Source organism: Populus trichocarpa, chromosome 2 (assembly GCF_000002775.5).
Source record: "Populus trichocarpa isolate Nisqually-1 chromosome 2, P.trichocarpa_v4.1, whole genome shotgun sequence".
Lineage (NCBI taxonomy): Eukaryota > Viridiplantae > Streptophyta > Magnoliopsida > Malpighiales > Salicaceae > Populus > Populus trichocarpa.
This window is the reverse complement of record NC_037286.2, coordinates 4,657,463-4,672,918: the sequence shown is the minus strand read 5'-3', so window position 1 is coordinate 4,672,918 and position 15,456 is coordinate 4,657,463. Positions and strand designations below refer to the sequence as shown.

Here is a 15,456-nt window from a genome sequence, read left to right as displayed (position 1 = left end):
ATATTTTTAAAACACAAAAACAAAAATAATTTACCGATAGAATAATCACAGACAACCCTCGCTACTCCTTGATAAGAAACTAAAATCGTGAAAAACTCCTAAACTGTAGAGCATCTTTAATTATTGATTGTAATTAAGAAAAAAACATAATTGTTTTAATTAGACCTTTCCAATTCCAACCAACCACCACGAAACGCGGGGTCCATTTCTGCCCTAATAAAATCCCTATCCCTCTTGGGGTTTCTCTCTCACAGTCACCCACAGCCATTACCTCTCAGACCAACCTCTTCTCGCTCTAAAATCACTCTCCACCTCTCTCTCTTCTCAATCATATTTTTTTAATGCGATAATGCCTGCCACGGACTATCAAGGTTCGTCGGCATCCCTTAGACATTCTATTTTAAGTCTCCGACGCGACCCCGTCCATTCCATGGACTCTCAACAAAGCACCTCAGCTCTCGAGCTCGAGCTCGAAGCTTTTCAGAGACAAGTCACCGAGCGATTTCTTGAGTTATCATCGGCCGGACCTGATCGCTTGCTTTCGTTGGCTTGGATCCAGAAACTCCTCGATTCTTTCCTATGTTGCCAGGAGGAGTTTAGAGTCATTCTGTTCAATCACAAGTCGTTGGTCCATAGACCGCCTTTGGACCGGTTTGTTCAGGATTATTTTGAAAGGACTGTCAAGGGATTGGATGTTTGTAACGCGATTCGTGATGGGATTGAGCAGATCAGAGAGTGGAAGAAGCTTTTGGAGATTGTTTTGTGTGCTTTGCATAATCAAAGAATGTTTGGCGAGGGTCAGTTTCGCCGAGCTAAAAAAGCTTTGATTGATTTGTCGATTTCTATGCTAGATGAGAAGGATTCGAACGCATCATCGGCTTTGGCTCATAGAAACCGATCTTTTGGAAGACAACAAGCTTCGTCAAGAGACCAGCATCATAGGAATCTTGGGCATTTTAGATCGTTGTCGTGGAGCGTGTCGCGGTCGTGGTCTGCTGCTAGGCAGCTCCAGGCAATAGGGAATAATTTGGTTGCGCCGCGAGGGAATGAAGTTGTGGCTACTAATGGAATTGCGGTGGCTGTTTATACTATGAATACGATTTTGCTTCTCGTAATGTGGGCACTTGTCGCTGCGATTCCATGCCAGGATAGAGGGTTGCAGGTCCATTTTTCGATTCCTAGGCAGTTTCCGTGGGCGCAGCCGGTGGTGGTGTTGCACGAGAGGATTTTGGAGGAGTCACGGAAAAGGGATAGGAGGAATGCACCTGGGTTATTGAGAGAGCTTTATCAGATGGATAAGTGTGCGAGGGTTATGGGCGATTTGATGGATTGGGTTCAGTTTCCGTTAACAGAGGAAAAGGAAGGGGAGGTGAGGCAAAGAGTGAATGAATTGGCAAATGTTTGTGAGGTTTTAAAGGAGGGATTGGATCCCTTGGAAAGGCAAGTTAGAGAGGTGTTCCATAGGATTGTTCATAGCCGGACTGAAGGGCTTGATTCTTTGGGAAGGCCTAATCATGTGTAATGTTTTGAGTGATGGGCCATTTGTGTTTTGGGAGATGAAAATATGGAGAATGATTCTGATCTAAGTCATGGTTTGAAAATAAATGGGTAAGGAAAGGAGATTTTTCGGAAAATATATGTTGTGTAAAGAAATGTAGGATATGGAAATTGGGGGAGTGCTTGAAGTACATGGCTGCTGATCTCCAGCTTTCCTTGCTATTGTATAATCGAAATTTTCTCGAGTAAAAATTGCATCTTGCTGTTGTAGCTGATTTTGTGTTCTCGTTTTGATCTTCTTTTTGTTAATGGTATAACATATACTCTTTTGTGTATTGGAAAAGGAGAGAATTAATTGCTCAAGTTATGATCTTTGGTTATTACGTCTGATGGCTTTCGATGCTCTTACAAGCTAACAATAATTGTATTTATCTCGTGGTCATATCCTTGGAGAATGTATGTTGCTGGGTTGATAGAAACAAATATTGCACTTGTGTTTATTAGTGTTATGATATCTTCTCTTTCATATCTGAGATTTGTTGAGCTTGCAGGTAGTTTTTTTTTTTCTCCTTTCACTATCTTGCACAAAATTGGTGATCTCGTGACCTGACGTAGTAATATGGGCAGTTGGCTTCACTTGATATCTTGCCTGCTCCTCACCCGACTTTCTATCAAGGATTCAACCGGGGAATGTTGCATCTATTGATTACCTGGTTGAACATTCATCAAATATGATAGCATTTGCTCACATCTCGACTTGAAGTTATTGTCTCCGTGGACGAGGACGGGGATAGATCTTGTTTATCCTCCGTTTTCTGTATCTTTATCTTTTTCATAGTTCTTTTAGCAAATAAAGACTAGAGAATTCCTTTTTGAAATTTTCTTCTGACCTAGTTAATTTCCGACCACCAATAAATTACTGCAGGAACTCGAGTTTCCGCTTGCGTTATCACAGAGGTGGGTCTTACGTATAACAGGTCAAGATCCAAGTTTTATGTTAGTTAAAAGGTTCGCTTGACTTTGATTTGCTTCCATATGAACTTCTTCTCAGGCTATTTTTATAGTGTTCTTGCAATTTGCAAAAATAGTTTAATATCTTGGTGGCATCCGCTGTTGTAGTTGACTTTGATTCAGTCTTATTTTCGAGTCCTTGAAAGCTCTGGCATTTTGACCCATGAACATTTTGCATCTAGAATAGAATTTCAGCAATTTGTTTCTCTAGAATACAAAGCATTTTAAGATTTTCTAGAGCTCTTTTTTTTTTTTTTTTCTTTTGATGAGGACAGTATTTTCTTCGTATTTTTATTCTTTGGAGTGTCAGGAACGAAGACCACATCAGCCAAGTTTCCAAGATATGCATCTGGGTGAAATCTTTATGCTTGTTTCTGTTTCATAATCAACATTTTACTGTTTACCCTACTTGATCTAGGAAACGGAGAAATATTACATTCTTGATCTCACCATATGAACAATCAATAAGAGGGTAGCCACGGCACCTAATGGGGACTGTGATGAGATTCCATTTTTATTTAGCGTATTAATGGATATAAAATTGGACATGGAGTCGATTTTTTATGTGCAGAAACCAGCACTGAATTGCGAAGCATTGTGAGCACAGCAAATGCAATCCAATGCTTTGTTTCATAGCTGCAAGACTGTAATTCACCTCTCCTAAAAAAACAACCGTATCTATGATACAACCATTACCTTGTTGATGCTTTGCTTCATTGTTAAGAGTTCCTGAATCTTTGTACTACGAAACGAAAGCTCCCACCACACCTCTTATTCTTTCCTACCCCACCTCTTATCCCTTCCTGTCTTCTATATTCGCTCTCTGATTTGCATCCTTTTTCCCCATCCTGTCCTTCCCTTTGCATGCGAAATTGATCTTCTTTCCAGCAAATATTACAGAGCAAGAACGCAAAAGGTCACAGCTCCGTGTTCAAGGAGAAATTAACTTTATCGGATCTCTAGGATGCCATTTATACCTTGTTCTGCTCTATTTACAACCACCCCATATCTCCCTGATAAACTAGAGCAGTTGTGTACTCTATTTTACTAGCCCATGGGCTCAAATTTTAGTGTCATTCAAGACTTGCTCTCACTGCTTCAAACACTTGAATTTCTAGCCGCACGTAGCCTGTCAGGTGTTAGGTATTTGTCGGCAAAATAATTGATCCACCAATCTGGTTAGCCCATGTATAACCTTGGGGAGACCTAGCAGAATTTGGAGAGGATCAGTAATGGCTGTAAAACCTATCAATCGTCGCCTAATTCTGGGCACTGATAATTACTTGATTCAACTGTGTACATCTGATTGCCATTTCTTCTCTACTGTAAACAGCTGGGTCTAGCCCAATATAATAGATTGCTGAAGCCTTAAATCTTGTCATTCCTCTCCAATAATTTTCTTTATCGATGTTTTCTAAAAGGAAATTTCTTTAACAACCCATCACTACCTTACAATTCATACATATAGCACAGGCATGGTTGGTGAAGGTTTACATCCTGAATACAGCAGATTGGACTACCAACTAGAGAAAATAGCAGAGTGGCCACCACGATACTGGTCCTCCTTACAGGTTGGTGGCTATCATAACTCTTGAGGTTTAATTTCTAAAAGCTATTTTTGTCCTTCCTTGGTAGAGCTGAAATCCATATTTTGCAGTTGTAAAAAACTTTGGTTTCTGAATGATCAGTCTACTTCACTACTATAGTGACCTAAATTTATCGAGTTTCAAAAGGAAAATCTCCTCTCTTCTTAACCTTAATACCATTTAAAATACACAAGAAGTTCGATGATGAAAATCTGAATTGACATATCACAGTTCTCGGTACAATTTCTAGATTATGTGTTTTTTAGCGTGATAAAGATTAATTTTTAAAATATTTTTTGTTTAGAAATTTATAAAAATAATTTTTTTATTATTATTTCTTCAAATTAAATATTTGATTAAACCGCGATAACGAACACCCTGTATGTAAATGCAAACCACGCCATGGGGCTATCTTATCGGAGCTTTTTCGTTCAACCTTCCTCAGCTTTTCAACAGCTCTCTAGCTGCAAGGCTTCAAGAAAGATGGGCCCCTTTTAACAGCACAAAAGGGTGGCGATCTTTTCAAGTCATTCAACTAATAGTGGCCCCTCTTTAACTCTTATGCAGGTTAGAACATGGCACCTTGTGATGCACGTGTCTGGGCTCTACATGGATCAAATACACAGACACCACACAAGAAATTTCTAGCACCTGGCCCTTGGTGGATTGTTTCTGTTGAGTCGTATGCTTTTTCAGTATTTACTGGAAAAAGGGGGTGTCTCCTAATCAACAGGGAGATTTAGTTGAATTTTATTCCCATTTCTTTAGCTGATAAATCTGTATGTAACATGGTTGTTCATTATTTGGCCATTTATTACCATATATTGACAAATGATAGTGAAGTTCTGTTAATCAGCTGCGATGAATACAGTATCAATACACTCCAAAAAAACTCCAACACTAGAGGATGCGATGAAGAGCAGGAATTCGGGAAATAAAAACTGGAAACCACAAAAACACTGGTGAATGTGTACAAGGTTGTCAAGCTAGTGGCAAATTACGTCCTTTACTTTTCCGGTTCATATAACTGAACTTTTATTTCATGCTTGGTTGACAGCTGAAAATAAGGGTCTCTCGAAGCTATCTTATTAGGAATACATGCTTAATTGATCATTAAGTTTTAAGATTCAGCCCGCTAGCTGTATGTTCCAAGAAATCTTTTTTCCCTAAATTTGTTGCAGGAACATGACGTGATTGCTATATCTTGGACACGAAGTTAAGGAATTTACCTCTTGTAAGAATGAATCACAATCACAGCAACAACCTATGTTCTTTGCAACAAAGAATGTTTCGTAGCGGTTGGACCCTAGGTATTCTAGTCCTAACAAAATAGCACCCCTTCATTCTATTTCAGTATCAATATCTTTGAATCCAGTTTACGCTTGTGAACATCAAGTCGATCGTTCTATAGCAATTAGCTTACTTGATGCACTAGATTTTATTGTTTTCAGCAATAACAAAGCAATTAAAGCCAGTGTCTTACATATAATTCATCTTTTCTTAGCTCTAATCCAACCAATGACAAACACTACGATAGAGACGAGAATGGCCGACCCTGCAACAACAAGAGGAGGACATAGCTTAGTTCTTCTTGAAACAGGATTCTTTCTATTCGTTGCTGCTTCTTTGATATCATTTCCTATTCCATGGCTTTCTTTGCTTCCTTGGGCCTCATTGTTTCTTGACTTGTATGCAGGATGTGGAGTTTCAGCCAGCTTTTTTTCTTGATCAGGTTCGGGTATCGTTGGTTCTTGAACATTTTTTTCTGTTTCCAGCTTTTCTGATTCGTGTGATATTTCAGTCTTGACTACATGATTTGCTTCTTCTGTATGTCCTTGATCAGCTTGCGCTGATGGTTGGTTTGACACTTCTGGTGGTTTAGTCTCTTGATCCATGACAGCTTCTGTCAATTGATTGAGCTCTGGTCCATGAGGGTGTTTTTCCAACGTTTCTTCACGAGTGCTCTTGGCCTCTGGAGTTTCCTGTTTCTTCCCCTGCTCTTTCAAACCGGGAAGCTCCTCACTTCTAGTTTCTTCAGCTGGAGCGGCCTTTTTTGACTCTTGGTGTTCGATCTCTTTCTCAGGCAAAACTAGCTTAGGTTTCTTGATTACTGTTTCCTGATATGTAGCGGCGGTGGTAGTAGAAGGAGGTTCTGCCTTTTCAGGAGTGGCTTCTTCTAATTCGCTTTGATCCTTAGGCTCTAGTTTCTTTTGTAACGTTGTATCTACAACTCTTTCAGGCACTATTTCAGCTGCATCAGCCTTTTGCTCAACAACCCTTTTATTTTGCAAAGCTTGGTCACTTTGTTCCACCCTCTTCAACTCTGGCTCCCTACTCTCTCCTTCAGGTGCCTTGTCAGCTACAGCTTGTGTAGCTTCACCTCTCCCTTTATCAACCTCCTCTCCCTTAACTTCCTCTAGCTCAACATCAAGAATTCCTTTCACCAATTTCGGAAGAATAATCGTCAAAGTCGATTCTTCATCATCGAATCTTGCCTTGATTTTATCCAAAACGACCCCATCAGGAATTCGGAAGGCCTTCCGGAATGACCGTAACTCAACCTCTTTTTTGTGCATAATCCACCCTATCAACACCATCTCCTGAACTGGCTTCTTCCCACTAATTGAGATCCGATCACCATCTTCATTAATCTTGATGTCAGTATTCTCCTTTCTAAAACCTGCACTTTTTTCACAGTATCCAGCATGATCACAACAACAATATTAAGAACAACAGGAACTTGAAGTATGAACATTAATTATTACCTTTGAGATATCCAATAAGGGTGAACATGTTCTCGGTTTCTCTAGAAAAGAAAAGAGGACCGGCATGATCTTTAGCAATCCGAAGGTCGGTGAAGGAGCTGATATCATCTCTAGTGCGGATGATTTTGAGCCCCGGTTCAAGCTCCATGGCTCGGTACAATTTTCTTATATATATAAATATATAAAAATTGAGATAGATTTGTTAGTCAAGGATGAAACATGAGATGCATTTTAACGAAGCAAAAGAAGAAATGACAAGGTGGCTTTTTGATGCATGTGCATAAGAAAAGCACATATTCATTGCTTCTTAATCTTGAATTGTTATAAACAGTGTATAAACGGGTTAAAAGTCGGTTGCTTTTGATGTATGTTTTCACCTTGGCGGGAAGCTAACGGCTCTTTTTGACAATCTGACTTATATGGCGTCGGGGAAAAAGTTTCAAGCAAGTCCTCCTGCGTAGGTTTAAAAGCTTATTTTATAATTAATTCATTGAGATGTTTGACAATATATGTGTTTTCTCTATTCATTTAGCATACATATCATCAATTCTCAAATAAATAAATAAATAAAAGATTATAAAAATGTTTTTATCACAATTTGCAGACTTGGACTCCAATTTCGATCAAGGAAGAATAAGCACACATACTCAGAAAAACGTTCATATACCAATTTTGTCTTTTATCTGTATCATAAATGCATATAGGATGACAAGCACTAAAATTTCAGCTTTCTCTGAGTGTTTATTATTATTATGGTAGTTTTTGTGGATATAATTAATAAAAATAAATTTAAAAATATGTGTTTGTTTGAAGTCGTTGCATGGAAACTAATTAAAAAATAGTTTTTCATAAATAAAAAGCATGTTATTTTAATTTTCATAACATCAAGATTTGAAATGCATTTATATCTTAGGGTCAAAAATCTATATGACTGACCAAATAATTTTTTCTTTGTGATTAGATAAAAAACATAAACTATCACAATACCAAATAATCTCTGAAATAAGTACTTCAAACATTATAATTATAATTATAATTAGATAAAAAAACCAACAATTTGTTTGGAATTAAATAACATGTTGAATTGAATTCAATTTGTAAGTAAATTTGAATTCAATTGATAATTTATTATAATTTTTATGTTTGGGATAAAATACTAAATTATAGAATTGAATTCAATTATACTAATTAAAATATATGTGGAAAAAAATTGAATTGATAATCTTGATTATTTTTTCATTATTTTAGACATTATTTTTTATCATATAAATATTATTTTTTTTTGTTATAAGGACCCCATGTTTATTTAAAATAGCATAAAATATAAGCATGTTAAAATTTTCTATCATTTACTTGAATAATAAAGAGAGCTGGAAGGAATTACTAACCCGTTGGCAGCTTTTGACAGTCTTTCCAATACTTTTTCCCACATCGGGCAATTTCTAGGGCCAAAAAATCAAAACTTCTGTTGAAGAAAGCACCGGTTAAAGAAGGTGAAGGAAGAGATGTGAAATAGAAATTGATTTTCTAGAGTTTTTGAAAGGAAAGAAATGGGGTATTTTTAAAAAATTATTTTTCATTTGGAATTACCCAGCAAATTAGAGGATATTCCTCCTGATATATTTTTTATGATTTAAATTTTATTTAAAATTCAAATCTATACAATTAAAAGAATTACAGGTTCTAAATAGCCTATAAATAAGCTAGGCAATTAATTTTTTCAATTGATATGGCTCCTCCTTCAATGGCATCGTAGATACATGTAGATTCATATAGTGTAATTTTTTTTGTTTTTTGTTTTATTTTTTTTGTCATCCATATAATTTTTCTCTTCATTTTCTTTCAATTTAATTAATTATTTCATATTAATTTTATTCAAGATTTATCTTCATGGTTTGTTCCCATCAATTAAGGGGTGGGATTGAAACCCGAAAAGATATGATCTACGAATAGAGAGGTTCCCATGCGATCGCTCATTGCATTTGAAAACATCCCCATGTGGGATTCATCTTCAAGAAGATTTAAAACGTAATTATATGTGATGTTAGTGTAAAAATTAAAAATTATTTAATCAACTAAATGATTTTTTCTCGATGGTTAGACATAAAGCAGAAATTATCAAAATACCAAAATTTATTATATTACAAGAAGCATCGTAATCAAGATAAATTACAAATTACAAAACAACACTATAATAAAAAAATAATTAAAAAGAATGGATCAAGAAAAATCTTTAAAAATCACAGAAAAAAGAGATAAGTACCTAAAACTTATTCAAATGCATGAATTTTACAAATTTTACTAGAGATGGGAAGATTTCATGAATTTTAAGTACCGAATTGTTGCTGAGGATAACGTGTTCGTGAGATACGAGGGTAAATATTTATTTTTATTATTTAATATCTCGCCAATCTCCCTTTTACACTGCTCGAATTATTTTCTTCTCTTCATTCTCACAATCTCTCGTTTTCTTCATTCTCATTCACCCCCTCTTCATTTTCCATCTCCCTAACAGAGTGTGACTCTGAGATTGGCATGTACCATGAAGAATAATTTTTTTCCGGAAGTAAAAAACTCTACCCGAAAGCCTGCTGGCGTTGGAAATTCAAATTCTGTTCAAATAAACAAATTGAGGGATTGAAAGCAGAGCTAAAGAGGAAAGGAAAAGGGAGTGGCAATCGATTGCATGTCAAAAAAACAGAAGACCAAAAGTGGTAATGATTCCAAAGGAGGGTCCGAGAAGGGCATCACAATCGATGGCATACATAACCATCATCATTATCACTGCTAAAGCTACTTTAGACTCTTCAACTACAGTACATGGTGCATATTATAGCCTACTCAAAACCGATTTTTTTACACAAATTGCAGCGAATTGCTTTGTCTCTCCTCCATTTTACAGCAGCGGCAGCAGTAAAACCACACAAAATAGAGGCATGTGAAATCCAAGTAACCCCACTGCCACCTGCATTTCCACCCAAAACCAAAAAGAACACCCCACAGTCAAACACCCCTATCAAGACCAGTCCAACATAATATACAATACGCAATATTGTTTCTACATTTTTGTGATAAATCGAAAGACACTTTACTGGTTCAGTATATACACACATGGGTCATTGCTTAATTCAGAAACTGTGCTGTTTTTTTTTTTTATCTGAGAAGAAAAACTCTGAAAACCTTTCGTTTTTAACTTTTCTTTGTTCAATTCATCAAAACATAGTAACAAGTAGACATAAAAAGAGAGATGGACTGTATATACCAGTTTATGATGGCCGGAGGTGGGCAAGGGCCTAATAGTGGCAGAATCAATTTCACCAGTAGGCAGAGGAACAGCGGGGTTGCTATTAATAAAAGGAATACCACCACCTTTATCTGGCATCAATGTTGGCACTGTCGCCATTGGAGAGCTTGCAGCACTACCACCAGGTTCAGGAGCAGGGGAAAAGGCTGTTTCATCACGAGGACGGGATGGCCACTGGTATGCAGGAGATGATGACACAATGTCGCCTGGAATTTGTGCTGGAACTGGAGGTGATGCCGTTGGAGGGAGTTGTGCCGGTGGTGGTGGTGGTGCTGGAGAGACTTTTATGGAGAGTTTTTGTGAGTCTTGATTGCAGGATTTTAGGGAGCCATTGTTGAATGTGAAGTAGAAGAAACCAGGGCGTGATGGGTACCACTTTAGTTATTTGCAATTTAAACATGAAAAATTGTTAGCACATTTTATAGTCAGAGCTCGGAGGAGCAACAGAAAAATGGAAAAAAGATCCTAACTTTTTGAGTTACCCTTGGCATTGTACAAAGAAATTGATAATTATTGTCATCAGGACCCAAGAATTGTGAGCCAAGATTTTGACATTTTTGTAGCAGCCTTTAAGCATGTAAATATGGAGAGACAAGCATGGGATTTATACGTTGTTGAAATTCCAAATGAGAGAGAGGGAGAAGAGATACCGTGTAGGAGGTGGAGTTGGGCTTGGTGAGAAGTGTAGCTTGAGTGAAGTTGCAGATATTAAAAGCTCTTTGGTTCTGGAAAATGTACAAGCTGTAGTGAAACTTGTGTTTGAAAACTGAGAGAAGCCAATAAAAATACAAAGAAATGTTATCAATTAGCCCATAAAAAAGAGATTGCAAGCAAGAAACGGTGGGTTTTCAAGTACTTACTGATGGAATCTCCTATATAAACATTGGGGTCTTTCCACTCTGAAACGCCATCCACTAGTATTGTTGTGGAGCAAGAAGGTTGCGATTGTAGAGAGAGAAGAGATAACAGTAGGAGAAGCGTGGAGGGAATCTTCATTAGCTGCAACTCTTGTTTGTCCGAGAGGCAATTATCCTAAGTAGACTTCGAATTACAAGGGTTTTAAGCCTTGTCTCTGCAGCTCTTTAGCCCTCTGGTTCATCAAACAACAAAAGAGAGATTTTAGAAAAATGTGAGCGTGTCTGCCAGAGAGAGAGGGGGGAGACTGCTAAAATGTCAGATGCGTTTGGCTTTTGATGTCCCCGAGTTTTCTGAATGGACGACGGACAGATATTGGAGATTGTGTTTTTATTATTGTTATTATTATTACTCCTTTATACAGTAAAAGGTTGAATGATTTTGTTGGTGGAAAAACTTGCCTCGAAACCATGTAAAAGGAAAAGCAGAGGGAGTGAATAATATAGTATTAGGAGAGAGGAACTGATAGAAAATGATGGAGATTATTATTCTAAAATGATTAGCTCTGTGATGATAAGCCTCTGCACAGCACTGCAGGCAATAGCTATGAACCCTATAATCACTTCATCAAGGTAGTAGTATTTTCTTCTCTTGGGAGGTGAGGAATCTTTCTTGCTTTCTTCTATAAAACCCTTCACTTTTCTTGATACCAGTTCAAAATAAAATAAAATAAAATAAAAAATCTTAACTTGTACAGCCTACCGATAACTATAACTCGTGAAGAATACCGATCAAGAGAGGGGGGTTGCTAGTTGTTAATGCATTGATTCAAATTTCTATCTTCTTTTTATTTTTAGTTTAAATAAAGTTATAAATATTTTATTTTAATCAGACAAATATTACTGAAAATAGTCAAGATTTTGCTTTTACATAAATTCTTCTAAGTCCTAATTAACTTGTTGATTTTAACTAACTTGTGATACTTTCTTTATAAGAAATTATTTTTTTTGTCAAATTCACTTCTAACTTTAATCATATATGTCATAAATTATTTATACAAAGAAATAATTTTTAAATTATGATTTAAAATTAAAGATCATCTTTCATAACTTATGTTAAACCATAGAGGTACTTGCTAAACAATCCCGTTTTCCAGCAACCCTCGTCTTAAAATACTTTTGTAAAAAAAAGAATTCAAGAGATGTTCTATTGCCTCGGAGACTCTAATTTTTTAGTAAAATCACTAGATAGATAGTCATGTTTTGCCGTGGGTTAGGCCAATTTGTTTATAACTTAAAAAGTTAATGTTCATGCACAACCAAAGTACTGTTTTGAAGAAGGAAACAAATACATGACTTGAGTCATATACCTTACCGGGTCCAATTAGATGGTTGCATTTAATTATATGATAGAAAAAACAATGACAATAAATGGACCGAGTTTTAAAAGAAAAGGTTACAAGTATAACTAGAAGGAAAGGAACACTTGTTAAAAGGAAAAAAATTACATAGCTAGATTCCAAGATAATCAAATGTTAAATAACAAAATTGAAAAAAAAAACAATGACAAAATAAAGCGTCTGGAGTAAACTCGAACTAGCATGGAAAACTCGCAACCCGAGTCGTGAGGCTGGGCCAACCTCATAGAAAGCAAATTAAAAAAAATAACAACAGTCAATTCCTACCAATCCAAATGTAAAAAGGATGAAATAAAAAAAAATCAGTCAACAAAAAAAAAAACCCAAAAAAATAAAACACTTGCAAACCTAGGTAAGGCCATCAAACCTCGCAAGTTGGATCATGCAAACTCGAGTTAACTTTAAAAAGAATCCAATCTTGAAGGAAAAAACAAAAACAAAAAAGATGTAAAAAAGCAACCCCAAAAAAATACTCGAGTTAACCGACCAAACATGTTGTCCAGGTCATGACATCGAAATAACTCAATTGAAAGGAAACTAGAAAAAAATCACGAAGCTCATTTTTCAAGATAAACAACGTCGAATGATGGAATAAAAAAAAAAGTTTAAAAAAATCAATTCATGTTAACTTTTTAAACATGTGATCCAAGTCACTAAACCTGAAGCACCCTATTTGAAAAACCACGAAGCTCAATTCCTGAAAAATTAATTTTTAAAGGATAAAATTGAAAAAAAAATCAATTATACAGAAGGATCAAAAACAAAAAAACAGCAATTAAAAGAATGAGGATCGAATTTGAAACAAAAATAAATGAGAGAACAACCTAGAATTTTGAATTGAAGGTGAAAATTGAAAAGAAAAATCAAATTTACAAAAGGATCCAAAATCAAAATCAAAATCAAAAGAAAAAGGATTATATTTGAAAAAAATAACAAATCATAAGTATTAATGTAAGGATGAAATTGAAAACAAATTGAAATTTGACAAAATGGTCAAGAATTATAAATAAAAAACTAGAACTAAAGTTGAAATATCAGTAAATGAGAGGATAACTCTGAAATTTTGAATGTTTAGGGTTATAAGTTCATAAACAACATTGTCGATGCTTTGTCGCATAAACGACGACGTGCACTGCCCACACAAAAAGAGCCCCCTTAATGCTTCCAACACAATGGTATAAGTTATAGTTTGGATGTCGGGAGATTGCATGTACTGTTGGAAGACCACGAGCTCCTCGCACTCTCGCAGCACGTGCAATGCACGCACTAGTCAATTTTAATTTTTAAATTATATTATATTTACTAAAATACCAAAGCATCCATTAGTCAACTTGATAAATACTAAAAAACCATGATGGAAAAAAAAAAAACATGAACACCAGTTAAATAAGTTTTCCTTTTAAGGCTAATTTAGTTACTCTTGATTTTCTTTTAAAGAGTAGTCATTATATTGTTTTGATGAAGAGTGAACCCTTTCGAAATAAACAATGTTGTTCTCTCCCTGGTTAACTTTTGTTAATTTCGCAATGTTGTAGGATATCTCGGTTATATTAATAGTGCTAGATAGGATGAGAGATTGATTCAAGATAAGGTAGGGAAAAAAGAAACGCAAAAGATGGTTTTGGTTAAGGCACGCCTTACAAATCTGTCAAATACGTTGAATCAAAGAATGCAGGTCCCTGCTCCCTGCTCCCTGCTCCCTGCTCAGTTTAATTTTTTGGCATGCAGGCTCTGCAAGGGCCCATCTCTTTTGTTCTTCTCTAGATATGTACAGACAGCCAGGGTATGTCCAAACATGAAAGCATGGCGACAATTGAGTCTCTTGTCTGTAGCGAGAGCCTTGCATGCTTGGATCCCAAGTCCAAGGTACTTTACAAGTAAGTCAAGTGTATGCAACCCACTGTTTTCCTTTTCCTTCTTTTTCACGTATTAAGTAATTTCCACATAGGGAGTTACTGGCAGGTCAAAAAAGAGAAGAAGAATGGTTAAAGAATTGACGATAATAAAACAGTTTAGCTCTTCCTTCTTTTAAAGAAAATTGTTGTCCTGTAAATTGTACGCGCAGAACAGTTTCGTAACTCCTTCCTTCTTTTAAATTGACCCTCTCCACCTTGTTCCTAACAGGAGGTTTCAGGCTCCAGTTGTGGAGGATGAGAATGGATTTAGGGATGCGGCAGAATTACCCGTTTGGCAAACAGTAGGAGAGGAGGGAGAGAGAGAAACCGCATCTGTTTTAAGAGCTTAGATCTTGTGAATCGAGCCCTTAAAATGCAAAGCCGCTAGCGGACACTTGTTAATTATTGTAATTTTCGATGTTGCCCGAGTTCTATCATCAACAAAAAGGACTGAAACATGCAATGACAAGGGCTAAAAGACAAAAAAACAGTAGCAAAAGTACTTTCAATTCCAAAAAGCTCAGTCTCCTCGAAGACGAAAAAAAATATTAGAGGCAATTGTACACGAGGAATAGGATAGATCGCTTCGCAACTTTCTAGTTCCTGATCTTGGACGAGACGAGGACCAATTACTCTAATGCCAAGCCCGATTGAAACAAATCAACGATCATGCAGGTGGTGAATTTTCCCCACGCACCCTCTCTTACTGGCTTGTGCTTATGAAATCGACATCACATCTGCGTTTGATTCTTCGTACTTCCAAAATTAACTTGTAATTATGTTGTTGTGCAGCACAATTATATGGAATCAATGGAAAGGCCACGGACTAGCGTCCAGAAATTATTGATATAAAAAGTAATTCATCATTTCCCCTGAAAAAGAACAGAGTGAATTCACCATTGATAAAATGTTCCAACACTACACTAACTGGCTAACACCTTATATTTATCCATCATTTTCTTTCCTTGCTAGCATCGTTTGATGTTCTATGTCCATTTAACATCCAAAGACCAAAGTTGCCGAGAGTCATAACTGGCCCTCGTATTTCTAAAATGAATTGAGTTTTACGTTTTCATTCCTCGGAGGCCATGCATCAGAAATGCCAGAACTAGAAAGAAAACAAGAC

At 36.3% G+C, this 15,456-nt stretch overlaps 3 protein-coding genes across 3 annotated transcripts; 1 reads left to right on the top strand and 2 right to left on the bottom strand.

Annotated features, from left to right (window-relative positions):
• Positions 1-234: 234 nt before the first annotated feature.
• Positions 235-1,880, top strand: LOC7468776 (protein ROH1). The gene has a single exon (XM_002302140.4). It carries the CDS (start codon positions 350-352, stop codon positions 1,520-1,522), a length of 1,173 nt encoding a protein of 390 aa, XP_002302176.1. The 5' UTR covers positions 235-349; the 3' UTR covers positions 1,523-1,880.
• A 3,617-nt stretch (positions 1,881-5,497) lies between these two features.
• On the bottom strand, positions 5,498-7,229 carry LOC7468775 (uncharacterized). The gene is made up of 2 exons (XM_002300881.4): positions 6,860-7,229; positions 5,498-6,774 (listed from the first exon to the last, which is right to left on the bottom strand). Exons 1-2 carry the CDS (start codon positions 7,005-7,007, stop codon positions 5,585-5,587), a joined length of 1,338 nt encoding a protein of 445 aa, XP_002300917.4. The 5' UTR covers positions 7,008-7,229; the 3' UTR covers positions 5,498-5,584.
• A 2,280-nt stretch (positions 7,230-9,509) lies between these two features.
• Positions 9,510-11,461, bottom strand: LOC7467815 (uncharacterized). The gene is made up of 4 exons (XM_002300880.4): positions 11,024-11,461; positions 10,814-10,929; positions 10,122-10,538; positions 9,510-9,824 (listed from the first exon to the last, which is right to left on the bottom strand). The coding sequence occupies exons 1-4, from the start codon at positions 11,157-11,159 to the stop codon at positions 9,756-9,758; spliced, it is 738 nt and encodes a 245-aa protein (XP_002300916.2). The 5' UTR covers positions 11,160-11,461; the 3' UTR covers positions 9,510-9,755.
• Positions 11,462-15,456: the final 3,995 nt, after the last annotated feature.

Coding starts and splice junctions, on each gene's coding strand:
- LOC7468775 (XM_002300881.4), bottom strand. CDS start 7,007: ATGGAGCTTGAACCGGGGCTCAAAATCATCCGCACTAGAGATGATATC. Junction 6,775..6,859: donor CCTTATTGGATATCTCAAAG/GTAATAATTAAT, acceptor AAAAAAGTGCAG/GTTTTAGAAAGGAGAATACT.
- LOC7468776 (XM_002302140.4), top strand. CDS start 350: ATGCCTGCCACGGACTATCAAGGTTCGTCGGCATCCCTTAGACATTCT.
- LOC7467815 (XM_002300880.4), bottom strand. CDS start 11,159: ATGAAGATTCCCTCCACGCTTCTCCTACTGTTATCTCTTCTCTCTCTA. Junction 10,930..11,023: donor TTATATAGGAGATTCCATCA/GTAAGTACTTGA, acceptor GGCTTCTCTCAG/TTTTCAAACACAAGTTTCAC. Junction 10,539..10,813: donor CCAACTCCACCTCCTACACG/GTATCTCTTCTC, acceptor AAATAACTAAAG/TGGTACCCATCACGCCCTGG.